Source organism: Dipodomys spectabilis, unplaced genomic scaffold (genome assembly GCF_019054845.1).
Source record: "Dipodomys spectabilis isolate Male_0828 unplaced genomic scaffold, ASM1905484v1 ptg000699l, whole genome shotgun sequence".
Taxonomy (NCBI): Eukaryota; Metazoa; Chordata; class Mammalia; order Rodentia; family Heteromyidae; genus Dipodomys; species Dipodomys spectabilis.
The window spans coordinates 1,001,508-1,016,430 of NW_024871376.1; the positions used below are offsets into that span (position 1 = coordinate 1,001,508).

Here is a 14,923-nt window from a genome sequence, read left to right on the forward strand (position 1 = left end):
CTGGCAAAAACAAAGTTTTCAGGCATCACTGTTAATTCTTTGAGTGCTGAAGAGTGAAGTCAGCATCTGCACGGGCAAAGTGCACACTCACAACAGAGCATCTGCCCCAGTTCCCAGCGAAGGCACAATCTTGTCGTGCTGGTTGTACCTACGATGAAAGAGGTGTTTATAGATACAGGGTGCTGTGGTATCTGGGATTTGAGTTAGAAGAATCCAGTGGGGCCAGAGAGGGACTGAGTGGCCATGAGTAGGTACGAGGGCAGGTGGAGTTCATCGTCCACCTTTAATTACTACCGTCCACTTTTTATTTTAATGGACAACAATTGTACATTTATGGGATATGTTCTGGCCATTCTTCACCTGTCAACAGGGCACAGTTATCAAATCACGGCAATGCGCATTTCCCTTTCCTTGAACGTATGGCATTTCTTTGTCTAGAGATCCAGTCTAATTTTTTTTATTGTTTTGTTCTGTTTTTTGTCTTGCGGGTTTTTTTTGCCAGTCCTGGGACTTGAACTCAGGACCTGGTCACTGTCCCTGAGGTGTGTGTGTGTGTGTGTGTGTGTGTGTACATGTGTGTGTACATGTGTGTGTGCGTGCCTAAGGCTGGCACTCTACCACTTGAGCCACAGCTCCACTTCTGGCTATTTTGGTGATGAATTGGAGATAGTCTCACGGACTTTCCTGTTGAGCTGGCTTTGAACTGTGATCCGTGATAATCAGAGCTCAGTCTCCTGAGTGGCAGGCACAGGCATGGGCAACCGGCCCCAGCCCTGTGCTTGCTAAGTAGACACTCAGACCAATAAGCCCCACCCAGCCCTGACTTTTGCCCACTATTTTTTTACATAGGGTCTCACTTCCTGCCTGGCTGTGGGGCTTGGAGAGAGCTGCGTATGCTACTAATACATCCAGCTCTTCTCAAAGTCTTGAGAACATTCTCCTGCTGGCCTGAGTCCCAACAATCCCAGCCTTCCAAGCTGCTTGGGGAAAGCCACTCGTGCCTGTGTTTACCTTTCCAAACTAGCAAGAAAATAAAATTAAGCTTGAAAAAAGATTAGGTGCCTCACACGAAGGGCATAGAGGGCCAGACGTGGCAGCACACATCTGTAAACCCGGCCACTCAGGTAGCACCCAGGCAAAAGTTAATGCAACCCTCACATCAATCAATAGCCATGGTACAGCGGCATACACCTGTCATCCCTGAGAGGCAGACACAGGGCGTCCACCTCTGGTGGGAGTGTGAGGAATCAGAGAAGGCTGTGTGGAGAGGTGAGGCCAGTGGGACTTCAAGGGTGAGCTGCTCCTGGGCGTTCAGAAAAGGGATGGACCTCTGCATAGGCCTCACATCACTCAAGGCCTCAAGTCTGGGGCTCCAGCAAGCACCCCTGCTCCCCACCCCAGGGCTGGGGACTAACCAGCAGCTGCTTTTTCTGTGTGTGCTCCTCCATCTTCTGCTTCATGCTCTCCTTCCGCTGCTGCCGGGGAAGCTTCTCCACCTCACTCTTCACCTGCAGCAGGGACGGCAGAAGCGGCAGGGTCAGCGCTCCCAGGAGCCTCCACCGGGCCACCGTCCCCCAGGGCTGTCTGCCACTCCTAGACTTCCCACCCTGGATGGGGGCATCTTTGGGCTATCTCATTTCCATCCCCTTCTTCTGGTCCCAGAACCTGGACTTCCTTCAGTGCTTTTCAGCACTTTCCCTTCCATGAAAATTCTGAAGAAAAACACCCCAAAATAAGGGAAAACTTGAGTACTGTGTCAGGGTGGGTGGGTGGCTCAGAGACAAGCACTTGTCTAGCATGCTGAATTCAATGCCCAGCCCAAAAATAAATAAATGATGAATGAATGAATGAGAGAAGCTGTCGTGTGAGCAGAGCCTTTGTACCAGCTCCACACTGCCCGGAACCAGTGACAGACGCAAGCTGTCCCTGGAATCCTTGGAAGAAAATCTGCTTTCTGTCAGGATGGCAAAGGACATGGCTCCATGGGCCCTGGCAGCACCCCCTGCTCTCCTCTCACAGTTCCTCCTGCAGACACCCAGGATGAACATGGTGGGGTGCAGAGCCAGGGGGAGACCAGCCCCACTGTGCACTACCCCGTGACAGACGCTGCATCTAGAACCTAATGTGCACCTCACCCTTGAAGGCACAAAACTGTGAGGGATGGATGCCAATCCCTGGCCCTGGCCTCTGCTCTGCTTGGTCTGCTTCCAGAGTCATCTGTTGATATCTCCTCACCTTCCAGGTCTCTGTCACACCATTTTTGGGCTCTCCTAAATAACTTCAGTCTAAGTTCTTTTTTTTTTTTTGGTCCGGTCGTGGGGCCTGAACTCTGGGCCTGGGCGCTGTCCCTCAGCTCTTCAGCTCAAGGCTAGCGCTCTACCACTTGAGCCACAGCGCCACTTCCAGCTTTTTTCTTATGTGGTGCTGAGGAATCGAACCCAGGGCCTCGAGCATGCAAGGCAAGTGCTCTACCACTGAGCCACCTTCCCAGCCCATCAATCTAAGTTCTTTCCACCCTGCGGGAACATTCTCTGGGCTCAGCTTAAATATCAGCTAGAACACCTTCCAGACCAAGGAAAGGCGGCTCTGTCTGTATCTTCTCTAGTTAGCAGGGCAGTTGGCATTCACAGCACATATCCAACTGTTTTAGGTATTCGATAGTGTACTTGTCTTTTGTCTTCTGGCTGTCTTGGACTTGAGTTCCCTTCTTGCCTTCTGTTCACTACAGAATGCCTGGCACCAGCACAGAAGCACACATGCAGACACTCAGCCAGACAGGACCCAGGGAAACCCATGCTGTTGGCACGCCATTGAACCAAGACTTGAAGCCAGGCCTGGCTCCTAATCCTATGCCATGCTGAGGGCCAGCTCCCCTCCACCCCCAGTGCTCCGAGCACAACCCCTCCTCTCTCTGGGGGTGAGGCAGGAGCGTGAGGAGCACGCCCCAAACTCAGTCACCGAGACAGACACTAACATCAATCCGATGCATGCAAAACTTGTGAACAAGCACTAGCATTTTAAGTATACTCACTGACAGTTAATAATGATGGTCAGGTTGTTTGGACGGAGAGATTTGGAGGAGATCAATAAAGCACAATCTCAGAGATGGTTAGATCATCAGGGCTCTGATCTGATGAATGGTTGAATTCACTGATGGATTCAAAATGTGGGTGAACTAAACTATCTGGAACTTCCTGCCTGGTCGGAGGCTGCTTCTTACCCTTCCCCTCCTGTTACTGCCCATTACTTCCTGCCGGCCATGGGGGGGCCCTTCACTTCCTGTCCACCATGAGGGGAGCCCTCACTTCCTGTCCACTATGAGGGAGAACCTTCACTTCCTGTCTGCCCTGAGGGGAGCCTTCACTTCCTGTCTGCCCTGAGGGGAACCTTCACTTCCTGTCCGCCCTTAGGGGAGCCCTTCACTTCCTGTCCACCATGAGGGAGAACCTTCACTTCCTGTCTGCCCTGAGAGGAGCCCTTCACTTCCTGTCCACCATGAGGGAGAACCTTCACTTCCTGTCCGCCCTGAGGGGAGCCCTCACTTCCTGTCCGCCCTTAGGGGAGCCCTTCACTTCCTGTCCACCATGAGGGGAACCTTCACTTCCTGTCCGCCCTGAGGCGAGCCCTCTGCCGCACACTCCTGCCCCATCATGCTCTGCTCAAGTACGGGTTGAGCAGGTGATTCTCCAAATGATTCTTAGGCATCTTCTCAGAGCAACCACGAAGCAAGCAGGACAGACAGAACACTGCCTCACGCTGCCCAGCCCTGTAGGATACCACCCTTGTTCCAGTAGCTGACTCATGGAGTCCCTCTACTCGTTTTTGCTTTTAAATACTGCATGTCACTGTTTGGCGACTGAGCTCGCTGAGGTCCCTGCCTCACTTGTCCCGTGCTGGCTCTGCTCAGACAGGGCTCTAGAGGCTCTGCCTGTGGCCCTTGAGAGATGACACCTCCCACACCCACAGTGGGTCAGGCTGGGCCTGCGGTCCAGCAGGGCCGCTCATCCTGTCCTCAACTTGAGACTGAGGCTGCTGTTCCTGCTTGCTTGTCCTCCCCTAACTCTCCTAAGAAAGGGTATCCCAAAATGAAGGCACACCCTCCAGCCCCTCACAAGGGAGGCAAGGGCTGCCCCGTTCAGGGCAGGCTGAGATCTCCCTCCACCCACTGCCCTGACACTTCCCCTTGCAGGCAGGGTGGGGAGGGGAGGACAGGGCTGAGGGGTTACTGTGTGTGTGCCCACATCCTGTGTGCTAACAGCCTCTCCAGCGTGAAGGGCCACCACTACCCCTCCCTTCCTTCTGCTTTCACTCGGTGCCAGGCTGCGAGAAGGTAAAAGGGCCCTCCCTACGCCCCATGCCAGGGCCTGGCTGGGTACAAAGCCAGCATAGCTAAAGAAGCTGAGAATACACAGAGGTACAGCCGCCACTGCTCTGAGCAGCTCCCAGACCCTCTGCTGTGAGGTGAGGCTGAGCCCGCAGTGCCCAACACCCCGCCAGCCCTCAGTCACCTCCTTCTTCATGAGTTTGAGCTGCTCCTGAAACCTGGCATAGTCCCGATCCTGCTCCAGGCGGATCCGCTTGGCTTCCTCCCGGCGGCGCACAGAGTGGTCTTGCTCCATCTTTTCCACCTGCTGCTTTTGCTGACGCTCCAAGTTCTCCAGCTCGGTGTCAAAAAACTTCTTCTTGGTCTAGAAGGAGCAACAGTTCAGAGAAACTCAGCAAAGGCTCTCTAAACCTGAGGTTGTGCTCAGAAGCGGGTTCGAATTCCAGCTCCAAGACCTCTTTGCTGTGTGACCTAGGCTAAGTCGCTTAAAATCCCTGATACTCTATTTTATAATTTCCATCTGCAAAAGGGAAAGCAGACCATCAACCTTAGAGGGGTGTTGCACTGTGTCCACGGGGTGATTTTCTCTGTAGAGGGGAATCTCTGTGCTTTTGGAAAGCAACAGTAATTGGGCAAACATTGTGAGCTGTCCCCAAACCCCTTGCAACCTCCTCTTAAGAGAAAATGTGGCAGCAAGAGCCCTCTGGTCCCGTCCGCTCACACTCACAGTGATTTCTTGTTCAAAACGCTTGTGCATCTGCTCCAGCTGCAGCTCATGCTTGCTGCACAGTTGTGCCTGGTTCCTGTGCTCTTCCTTCTGGAGGAGCCGGAGCTCTCGAAGTTCCTGGCGCCTGAAGGTTGGATGGGAACATTTCCAGTGAGAAAGCGGCCTCAGAGGAGCCGTGTTCACGGCACGCGGCACTGAGGGCTGGGCCAAGGCGAAGCCGTGCAAGTCTTTGGCAAAGACAAGCTGTGGTTACAAGTCAATGCCTCAGGCTGCATTCGGCACTGACATTCAAAATACAAAGAGTGCTTACAGATCTTCAGGAAGAAAAGAAGGAATATTCTAACCAGCAAAAGAGGTGCAGGCCATGAAACAAAAAGCACCGCAGTGGTCACCCCAGGGTGCCAGCAACTCCCCTGGAACAAAACTAGCGGTCACCCCAGGGCCTACGGCCGCTCCTCCTCCCCGCCCCAGCACTCACCACCATACAGGTGAAACCCAGCACTTCCTTCACAGAGTACAGCACAACCAAGAATGTCTTGTGTATTGTATGTTGGCCAATCAGGTTAAGTTTTACCAGACAGTAGCCTTGTTTATCTGAGCCACCGTCTGTGGTGAGTACACAGATGGAGGAAAGAGGTAAGCATGGCGGGGTTGGATGACTGGTAGATGGACAGAGGGGTGGATGCATGATGGATGGACGGGTAGATAGTTGGGTATATAAATGGATGGACAGATGATAGATGAATGGGTGATTGGATGGATAGGTGATTGGGTCAGTGGGTGATATCAGCATTCGTAGGTAGATGGATATAGGTGGGTGGATGGACGGATGGATTACGGATTGATAGGTAATATACCAGTGGTGGAGTAGACGTGGGTCACTAGGTGTGTATATGAATGGAGAGAGAAATAGATGGGTTGGTGGGTAGACGAGCAGATGAAGGGACAGATAACAGACAGCTGGGCAGGTAGGCAGGTGGAGAGATGAGGAAGTACAGATTCTCAAGCAGGCTCCCCACTGTAGAAGACACAGTACCCCATCCTTCTCATCCTGATGAGTACCCACCCCTCATCCCGATGAGTACCCACCCCTCATCCCAGTGAGTACTCACCCCTCATCCCAATGAGTACTCACCCCTCATCCAGACAAGTACCCACCCCTCATCCCGATGAGTACCCACCCCTCATCCCAATGAGTACTCACCCCTCATCCCGATGAGTACCCACCCCTCATCCCAATGAGTACCCACCCCTCATCCCAATGAGTACTCACCCCTCATCCCGATGAGTACCCACCCCTCATCCCGATGAGTACCCATCCCTCATCCCAATGAGTACCCATCCTTCTCATCCTGATGAGTACTCACCCCTCATCCCGATGAGTACCCATCCCTCATCCCAATGAGTACCCATCCTTCTCATCCTGATGAGTACCCACCCCTCATCCCGATGAGTACTCACCCCTCATCCCAATGAGTACCCATCCTTCTCATCCCGATGAGTACTCACCCCTCATCCCAGTGAGTACCCACCCCTCATCCCAATGAGTACCCATCCCTCATCCAATGAGTACCCATCCCTCATCCAATGAGTACCCATCCCTCACCCAGACAAGTGCCCACCCCTCTCAGTACATCCCCACCATTACTACCATCAGTGGTCCTTCCTGAACTTGCCTGAGAAATCTCATCTCCTCGTCCTTCTTCTCATCTTCACTGATGATCTTGGAGGTGGTAATGCTCACCTCTACGCCATCCACCACAAATTTGCGTGTTCGCTTCAGGGTTTTGTTGTGCAGCCTTGAGTCCTGGCCAGGGAACACATAAAGTGCCAAAACTCAGTACTTCAGCCTACCCTCCATGGATGACACAAGGTGAAGCCTACAGCCCTCCAGGGAGTAGGGGCAGGGGGGTCAAGGTGAGAGCTGAGCTTCCTCCTCACTGGGTGGAGACCTCCCTTGGGACCAGTCTCCTTGCTCCTGAGCCCAAGTCTGAACCCTCAGTGTTTAGATGCACAGTTGCAGGCTCCACTGGGCAGGGACCAGCTGTCAGCCGGCTGTAAGGAAGGCAGGAGGGTGTGGAACTCAAGGGAAAAAAGCCCACTCGGCTGCAGCCCTGCCTTGAGGGCTGAGCACTGCCCTGGCCACAGGCCCCATCCCTGAAGAGACAGACTTCTGCTCACCAGGACATCATGCATCACCCCCTCACCGCAGCCGCTCTCCAGAGAAAAGCCGGGGAGAGACTGCTCCAGGCGAGTCCACCATATTTACAAAAAGAGTCTACAGGAAGAGAGAGGCAGGACAGGGTCTAGGAAGGCACAGCCAAATGAAGTTACCTTGAGGGACAGGGAGCCCGTCTCTCTGTTCAGGGACAGGTCAGCAGACAGGGAGGTGCTGCAGTCCATGCTGTCCGAGGTCAGCTGGGAGAGGCCCGGGCCCGTGGGGGCCGGGAGCTCCAGGCTGCTGTTGGCCAGCTTCTCGCCACCGAGGGACTCCAAGGCACTGCTGCTGGGCCGGCTTGGGCTGGGCCGGTCATGGTTCGCCTTCTGGGACCTGGTGGCTGCAGGACTCTGATCCTCAGGCATTTGCTTCTCCTCCGCCACCTGAATTCTGGCATCCATGGACACGGGCCGGGGCTTCCGGAGGGGCACGGGCACTGGTAGGCCATTTTCATTTGCAGGGGCCACATCGGGAGGGCTGCTGGCTTGCGGGCACCCATCCCCAGAGGGCTGGTTGTGGGCACCAGACACCCCATCCTGAGCCTGGCTGGACGGCCGTGGGACAGCCGGCTCCTGGAGAAGCTGGTGGGCATGTGGGCTCAGCTGGCCTGGCTCAGAAGAGTCCTGAGTGTGGCTCCCCAGGGTCTAAAGAAGACACATGGCCAAGTCAGACAGCGAGCTGTGTGGGTGTTGCTAGGGGAGGGGAGTAGGGGTCTCCTCGGCCGCTGTTCTCGCCACCGCTACCACCTCATTATGAAGATGCTCCCAGGGCGAGGCCCCAGAAGCCCCTGCCAGTCTAGCCGCAGCTTCTCTAGGCTACTGCTGCCCTCCTGGGAGGGGAGCTGGAAGGATGGCTCAGCAGCCATCTTGCTCCAGCTTGGAAATCTGGACTGCCATGTGATTTCATGGCCAGCAGCTCTTTCCGGGGTCTGGCTTGCAGGGGGGCAGGCGCTCTGCTAACCTGAGTCACCCTTGCCTCTCTTGCTTTCAGGTCAGGTCTGGTGTTCTTTGCCTGGGGCCAGCCTTGGCTGGCAATCCTACTCACGCCTTTCACACTGGGTCGCAGAAGTACAAACATGCAGAGACTCCTCTCCTGTGCCCAGGCAGCAGATGGGGCAGCTGGCACAGCCTCTTAGCCTGCTGCCTCCAAAAACCCCTGTGTGAGCCACACCGGGAAGGACGGAGGGCTCTGAACACTGGAGCTGGAGGTGAGGGCAATCCGCTGTGCCACCAGGGTGGACAGCAGGTGGTTTTATGTGAAAATCTGGACTCTGAAACACTGCGCATGGGCTCCCCACCCCCACGCCTCAGCCAGGCCCTCCCGCAGGCCCCTCACGTGACCTCCACGTGGGGCAGGGCAAGAGAGCGCCAGCCTCCCTCCCCCGCCCCAGCCTGGCTTCCCACACTCACAGAGGTGGCGTCCACTGCGCTCTCCTCTTCCCCGTTATCCTCGATCTCCTCCATCACCTCCGCCTTGGCCTCGGCCACCAGCTCCCGCAGAGCCTTGTTACTGGTGACAGCGCTGACAAAGGGGTGCTAGGGGCAAGACGCACCCCGCCTGGTCGGTACCTGGTCGGTACCCCGGGGGCGGGGTGGAAGGGGCCAGGGGTCAGCACCCCAGGGGTCAGGGGTGGAAGGAGCCAGGGGTCGGAGGTGGAAGGAGCCAGGGGTCAGTACCCCAGGGGTCGGGGGTGGAAGGAGTCAGGGGTCAGCATCCCAGGGGTCAGGGGTGGAAGGGGCCAGGAGTCAGCACCCCAGGGGTCAGGGGTGGAAGGGGCCAGGGGTCAGCACCCCAGGGGTCGGGTGGAAGGAGCCAGGGGTCGGGGGTGGAAGGAGCCAGGGGTCAGCACCCCAGGGGTCAGGGGTGGAAGGAGCCAGGGGTCGGAGGTGGAAGGAGCCAGGGGTCAGCACCCCAGGGGTCGGGGGTGGAAGGAGTCAGGGGTCAGCACCCCAGGGGTCGGGGGTGGAAGGAGCCAGGGGTCAGCACCCCAGGGGTCAGGGGAGGAAGGAGCCAGGGGTCAGCACCCCAGGGGTCGGGTAGAAGGAGTCAGGGGTCAGCACCCCAGGGGTCGGGGGTGGAAGGAGCCAGGGGTCAGTACCCCAGGGGTCAGGGGTGGAAGGAGCCAGGGGTCAGCATCCCAGAGGTCGGGGGAGGAAGGAGCCAGGGGTCGGGGGGTCGGCACCCCAGAGGTCGGGGGAGGAAGGAGCCAGGGGTTGGGGGATCAGCACCCCAGGGGTCGGGGGTGGAAGGAGCCAGGGGTCAGCACCCCAGAGATCGGGGGAGGAAGGAGCCAGGGGTCGGGTGGTCGGCACCCCAGGGGTCGGGGGAGGAAGGAGCCAGGGGTCGGCACCCCAGGGGCCAGGGGTGGAAGGAGCCAGGGGTCGGGGGGTTGGCACCCCAGGGGTCGGGGGTGGAAGGAGCCAGGGGTCGGGGGGTCGGCACCCCAGGGGTCGGGGGTGGAAGGAGCCTGGGGTCGGCACCCCAGAATTCGGGGGAGGAAGGAGCCAGGGGTCGGGGGGTCAGCACCCCAGGGGCCGGGGGTGGAAGGAGCCTGGGGTCGGGGGGTCAGCACCCCAGGGGTCGGAGGTGGAAGGAGCCTGGGGTCGGCACCCCAGAATTCGGGGGAGGAAGGAGCCAGGGGTCAGGGGGTCGGCACCCCAGGGGCCGGGGGTGGAAGGAGCCAGGGGTCGGCACCCCAGGGGTCGGGGGGTCAGCACCCCTCAGGGGAGCTGGGGAGGCAACCCCTCTCCCCAACAGAAAAGGCCACGGCGGCCTCAAGTGAGCACCAGCTTGGTGAGGAAAGGAGGGAATGCATCGCGCCACTCCAAAAGCTTCCTGGAGCAGGCTACCCCGCCCAGGGGCACAGTCAAGTGGTCGGCTGCCCACAAAGCTGCTGCCGGCTGGGCTGGTCCACCGGAGTCCACCCAGGGAGAGCCCGACGCCCTGCCCCTGCTGGTCCCAGGTAAAGCCAAGGCCCCGGCTCGAGCCTGCACAGCCCAGCCTGCCCGCCGTTACCCTGCAGGGCCCTGCTGGGCGGGCACAGGGGCCAGGACAGGGTCCCTCACCTCCAGCAGCTGAGCAGCACTGGGCCGGGTTTCGGGATTCTTGTCTAGCGCTGTCTTCAGGAAGTCCCGGAACTCCGCGGACCTGAGGATGGGATCCGTGGTGACTTCAGGCTGGGGGCAGTACTGGCGCCCTGCTGTAGCTGGCAGCCCCGGGGACACCACCAAGGACTCATGCCCTGCAGGGCCGGTGCCCATGCCCCAGTGCCCGTGCCCAGTCTCCTCACCACTTGGAGGGCGTGAGCAGCGTGGGAGGATCCGACTTGGCGATCTTGAGCAGCACCCGCATGGGGTTGAGCTCATGGTGTGGGGGCTCGATCTGTGCCATCTCAATCAGCGTGATGCCCAGGGACCAGATGTCAGCCTTGTAGTCATACGGCGTGTCCTTCATGGTCTCGCACAGCACCACCTCAGGAGCCATCCTGAGCCACCAAGCGACAACACAGGGCTAAGCCGAGGGACAGCACAACACGGAGCTAGGAATCAGGCTCCCGATGGTGTGTCTCAGACACGCAGGGGCCCAGGACACCACCAGCCCAGATGAGGGCTGAGGGCCCTCCTGAGCCATGATCTCAATTACGTGACGTCCCACCGTCCTCCTTAGAAGGTCTTCGCCTGGTAGCGCCTGCCATGGCCGGCCGGCATTCCCAAGACCTGCCAGAAGACGGCAGCAGCAATCCAAAGCAGAGGCCTAGGGGGTAAGGGAGGCAGGCAGAGAGGACACGCAGCACTGCAGGAAAGGGATGGGAGAGACAGGGGGAAGGAATCAAGCAGGGGGAGAGAAAGAGTTACAGCGCAATAAGCAAGCAAGAAAGAGGGACACGGCACCACCACAACCGTAAAAACAACGAAACAGCAAGTAAGTGTGCGAGGAGTCAGAGCTGTTTCCTGTGAAGGGACAGCTGTGGAAGAGGAGGAGTCACAACACTGTGGAGGTGCAAGTGAATCTGCATTGTGCATGGGCCCACCCAGCCCCTGGCCAGCGGCCACCTGGTGTGCAACACAGAGATGTGAAATAAACAGCAACTGGATCTCGGTTTGGAGTGCTCACCCTGAGCGCCAGCCCATCCCCACAGTACCTATAAATAGGCGTTGTTACTTCCTGGTTTACTGTGAGGAATCAGGAAGCCAGGCAATGTGTCCAAGTGGGGGCTGGCCTCTGCCCCAGGGCCTCTCCCCTCACCACCCAGAGGTCACCCTGGGTGATATGTACATATTCAGGCCCCTGTTCCACCCCCAGAAGAAATGCAACTCACCAGTACGGCGTTCCTATGAAGGAATCTCGCTTCTGCAAAGTTTTCAGATTCTTGGCAGATACACCAAAATCGGCTGGAAGACAAAAATCTCAGATAAAATATCTGAGGACCAGACCTCTACCCACAGCGGGGGAGGGGGGGGGGGGAGAAGGTCACAGATTCCAGAGAACTAACAGGTGCTGTCTATCAATGGCGAGCATTAAAAAGATGGCAGCGTGCAGTCTGTGGTACCTGGCCTGGGATGGGCACGTTCCTACCTGAGTACAAGCTGCTAACTGTCTTCAGGAAAGCAATCGGGTAATAGACAACAAGGACCTTGAAAACATCTCTACTCAGATACAATAATTGTAAATGAAGTGATCTAATTAAGGAAATGACACTAAATACAAAAATAGAACCATGAGCCAGGTGCCGGTGGCTCACGCCTGTAATCCTAACTTCTCAGAAGGCTGAGATCTGAGGATCCTGGTTCAAAGCCAGCCCCAGCAGGAAAGGCCGTGAGACTCTTATCTCCAATAAACCACCAGAAAACCGGAAGTGGCGCATGGCTCAAGTGATGCTCATCAAAGTTCCCTTACAGTAACAAATTTGTGTGTGTTTGTGTGTATGTGAGAGAGAGAGAGAGAGAGAGAGAGAGAGAGAGAGAGGGGGGCTTGAACTCAGGACCTGGGCACTGTCCCTGAGCTTTATTGCTCTAGGGTAGCTCTCTACCACTTGAGACCCACCTCAACTTCCAGCTTTTTGGTAGTTAATTGGAGATAAAGAGACTCAAGGATTTTCCTTCCTGGACTGGTTTCAAACTGTGATTCTCAGATCTCAACCTCTAATAGCTAGGATTATAGGCATGAGCCACTGGTATCTGGAAATAGTAGCAAATCTTAACCAGAATTGCTTAGCTATGTTTTCTTACTATAATTTTCAAATTTTATGTGCCATATACACAATATATTGCCTTTCCCAAAAAGGGTTTAAGGCCTCTCTCTGCCTCTCCCTCTCTCTGCCCCCCCAAACACACACACACACACACACACACACACACACACACACACACGCGCGCGCGCGCGCACACACACACACAGAAATAAAGTAGGAAATTAACAAGACAGGAAGTACAGTGGCACTTAGGAGACAACGGCGGGAGGACCGTGAGTTCATGATCACCTGGGCTACGTAGTAAGACTGTCAAAGAACCAAGGGCTGGCTGGGAGCTGAGCCTGTCTGGCAAGTGAAAGCCCTGAGCTCAAACCCAAGGGCAGGGATGTAGCTTCGTGGTAGATTGCTTGCCTAGCTCCTGGGTTCAATCCCCAGCACTACAAGAAAAATGCAATGAGATATTTTACCCTTTTCATGGACACTAACATATATTTATCAACATAGATTTCGCTTACATGTCAAGCTAAGTGGAGACAAGGTACTAGCACTGGAGAGCCTCGGGACACATCCCCGCCTCATGGGCTGTTTGTGGGTGGGGAAATCAGACCAGAGGTTCCTTCCACTTCCTCAATTCTGAAACTGCTGTGTCGGAGTTTCCGGATTAACAAAAATAATCAGATTTACCCTTCAATACTTTCATCTTCCTTCCTAGCCCCCAGCAAGGAGAAGAGGCTGGTGCTGTGGAGGGAAATGTCCCCGATGCTTCCTGACCGGCTGGAAGAGGACACTCGGCTCATCCAGAACAACACTGACCCTCCAAGACCCCTCCCTGACCCCTCACAGCCTGACCCTGCAGCCAGGCCCGCCCCCGGCCAGGCCGCAGCTCTGCTGAGCTCAGAACCACGTAAGCTGAAACCAGTCTCCACCCGGCACATCCGGCACCTGTCGGCACCACGGGAAGACAGTGTGGCGGGGAACACAGAGACCAGTCGAATCTGTGCCCCTCAGACAGCTCAAGGTGCAGTAGGGAAGCAGAGAGACCAGGCAACACCAGTATCCACTTATAGCTGTGGGAGGAAGGGAGTGGCGATGGACTGCGTAGAGAAGGAGGAAAGAGGAGGAAGGAGGGAGGGAGGGAGGAGGCCCAGCCCCACTAAGAGGTGGGGCTGGTGGGGTGTGCACGCCCCGCTAGGCCTCCGAGCAGGAATGTGCCTGGGCTCTGTGGACACGTGTCTGGAAAACTCAGCAGTCAGTACCACGTGTCTGCCAGGAACTCTAGCCCCTCAGGCCAGGGTGAGTCTCAGGGCCGCCTACTGCTCTGTCACCACCACCGGCCGCAGACTCCTTTCTGAGGAGAGAAACAAGACAGAGACCCCTGCTTCCACAATGACACAGAGGGGCCCAAGGCCTCCCTGGAGAGCCCAGCAGGCATTCCGGAAAGAGCAGCGAGTCCTTCCCTTTCAGGCCCAGCCCGAGGTGGGACTCTCTCAGGCCTCAGAGGCCTGTCCCCGGCCTGTCCCCCAGCCTGTCCCCGGACTGTCCCCCAGCCCTGCAGAGGCATCCCCAGCCTGTCCCCCGGCCTGTCCCCCAGCCCCGCAGAGGCATCCCCGGCCTGTCCCCCAGCCCCGCAGAGGCATCCCCGGCCTGTCCCCTGGCCTGTCCCCCAGCCCCGCAGAGGCATCCCCGGCCTGTCCCCGGGCTGTCCCCCAGCCCCGCAGAGGCATCCCCAGCCTGTCCCCGGGCTGTCCCCCAGCCCTGCAGAGGCATCCCCGGCCTGTCCCCGGCCTGTCCCCCAGCCCCGCAGAGGCATCCCCGGCCTGTCCCCGGGCTGTCCCCAAGCCCCGCAGAGGCATCCCCGGCCTGTCCCCCGGCCTGTCCCCCAGCCCCGCAGAGGCATCCCCGGCCTGTCCCCGGCCTGTCCCCCAGCCCCGCAAAGGCATCCCCGGCCTGTCCCCCAGCCCCGCAGAGGCATCCCCGGCCTGTCCCCCGGGCTGTCCCCCAGCCCCGCAGAGGCATCCCCAGCCTGTCCCCATCCTGTCCCCGGCCTGTCCCCCAGCCCCGCAGAGGCATCCCCGGCCTGTCCCTGGCCTGTCCCCCAGCCCCGCAGAGGCATTCCCGGCCTGTCCCCCAGCCCCGCAGAGGCATCCCCAGCCTGTCCCCCAGCCCCGCAGAGGCAGCCCCAGCCTGTCCCCCGGCCTGTCCTCCGGCCTGTCCCTGGCCTGTCCCCCGGCCCCACAGGGGCAGCCCCGCCCCGTGCCCCCTGCCTAGAGCGTCATGGTCCCTGCGGGTTGGCTGCCCCAGGGGACATGAGGGTCATTTCACTGTGGTCTATTGAAGGAAACAAGGCAGGCCGGGCCGCAGGAAAGAGGGGGTCCCACGGGAAGGGCACTTCCTGTTCCTGCTCTGCACCAAGCTGGCCTGCGTGCATCTAGAGCTGGCTGACACAGGGGACGTCAGTGAGGT

At 57.8% G+C, this 14,923-nt stretch overlaps 1 protein-coding gene across 1 annotated transcript in view; it reads right to left on the reverse strand.

The window, feature by feature from the left end:
* The window catches only part of Stk10 (serine/threonine kinase 10), a 53,108-nt gene that overhangs the window by 11,304 nt on the left and 26,881 nt on the right, over window positions 1–14,923 (reverse strand). Inside the window, exons 5-13 of the mRNA XM_042672331.1 lie at window positions 11,588–11,660; window positions 10,559–10,753; window positions 10,335–10,416; window positions 8,679–8,804; window positions 7,386–7,913; window positions 6,728–6,858; window positions 5,052–5,175; window positions 4,509–4,688; window positions 1,416–1,508 (exon numbers count right to left, since the gene is read on the reverse strand). Of these exons, the coding sequence (XP_042528265.1) occupies window positions 1,416–1,508; window positions 4,509–4,688; window positions 5,052–5,175; window positions 6,728–6,858; window positions 7,386–7,913; window positions 8,679–8,804; window positions 10,335–10,416; window positions 10,559–10,753; window positions 11,588–11,660 (1,532 nt within the window). The remainder of the gene's footprint in view (window positions 1–1,415; window positions 1,509–4,508; window positions 4,689–5,051; window positions 5,176–6,727; window positions 6,859–7,385; window positions 7,914–8,678; window positions 8,805–10,334; window positions 10,417–10,558; window positions 10,754–11,587; window positions 11,661–14,923) is intronic.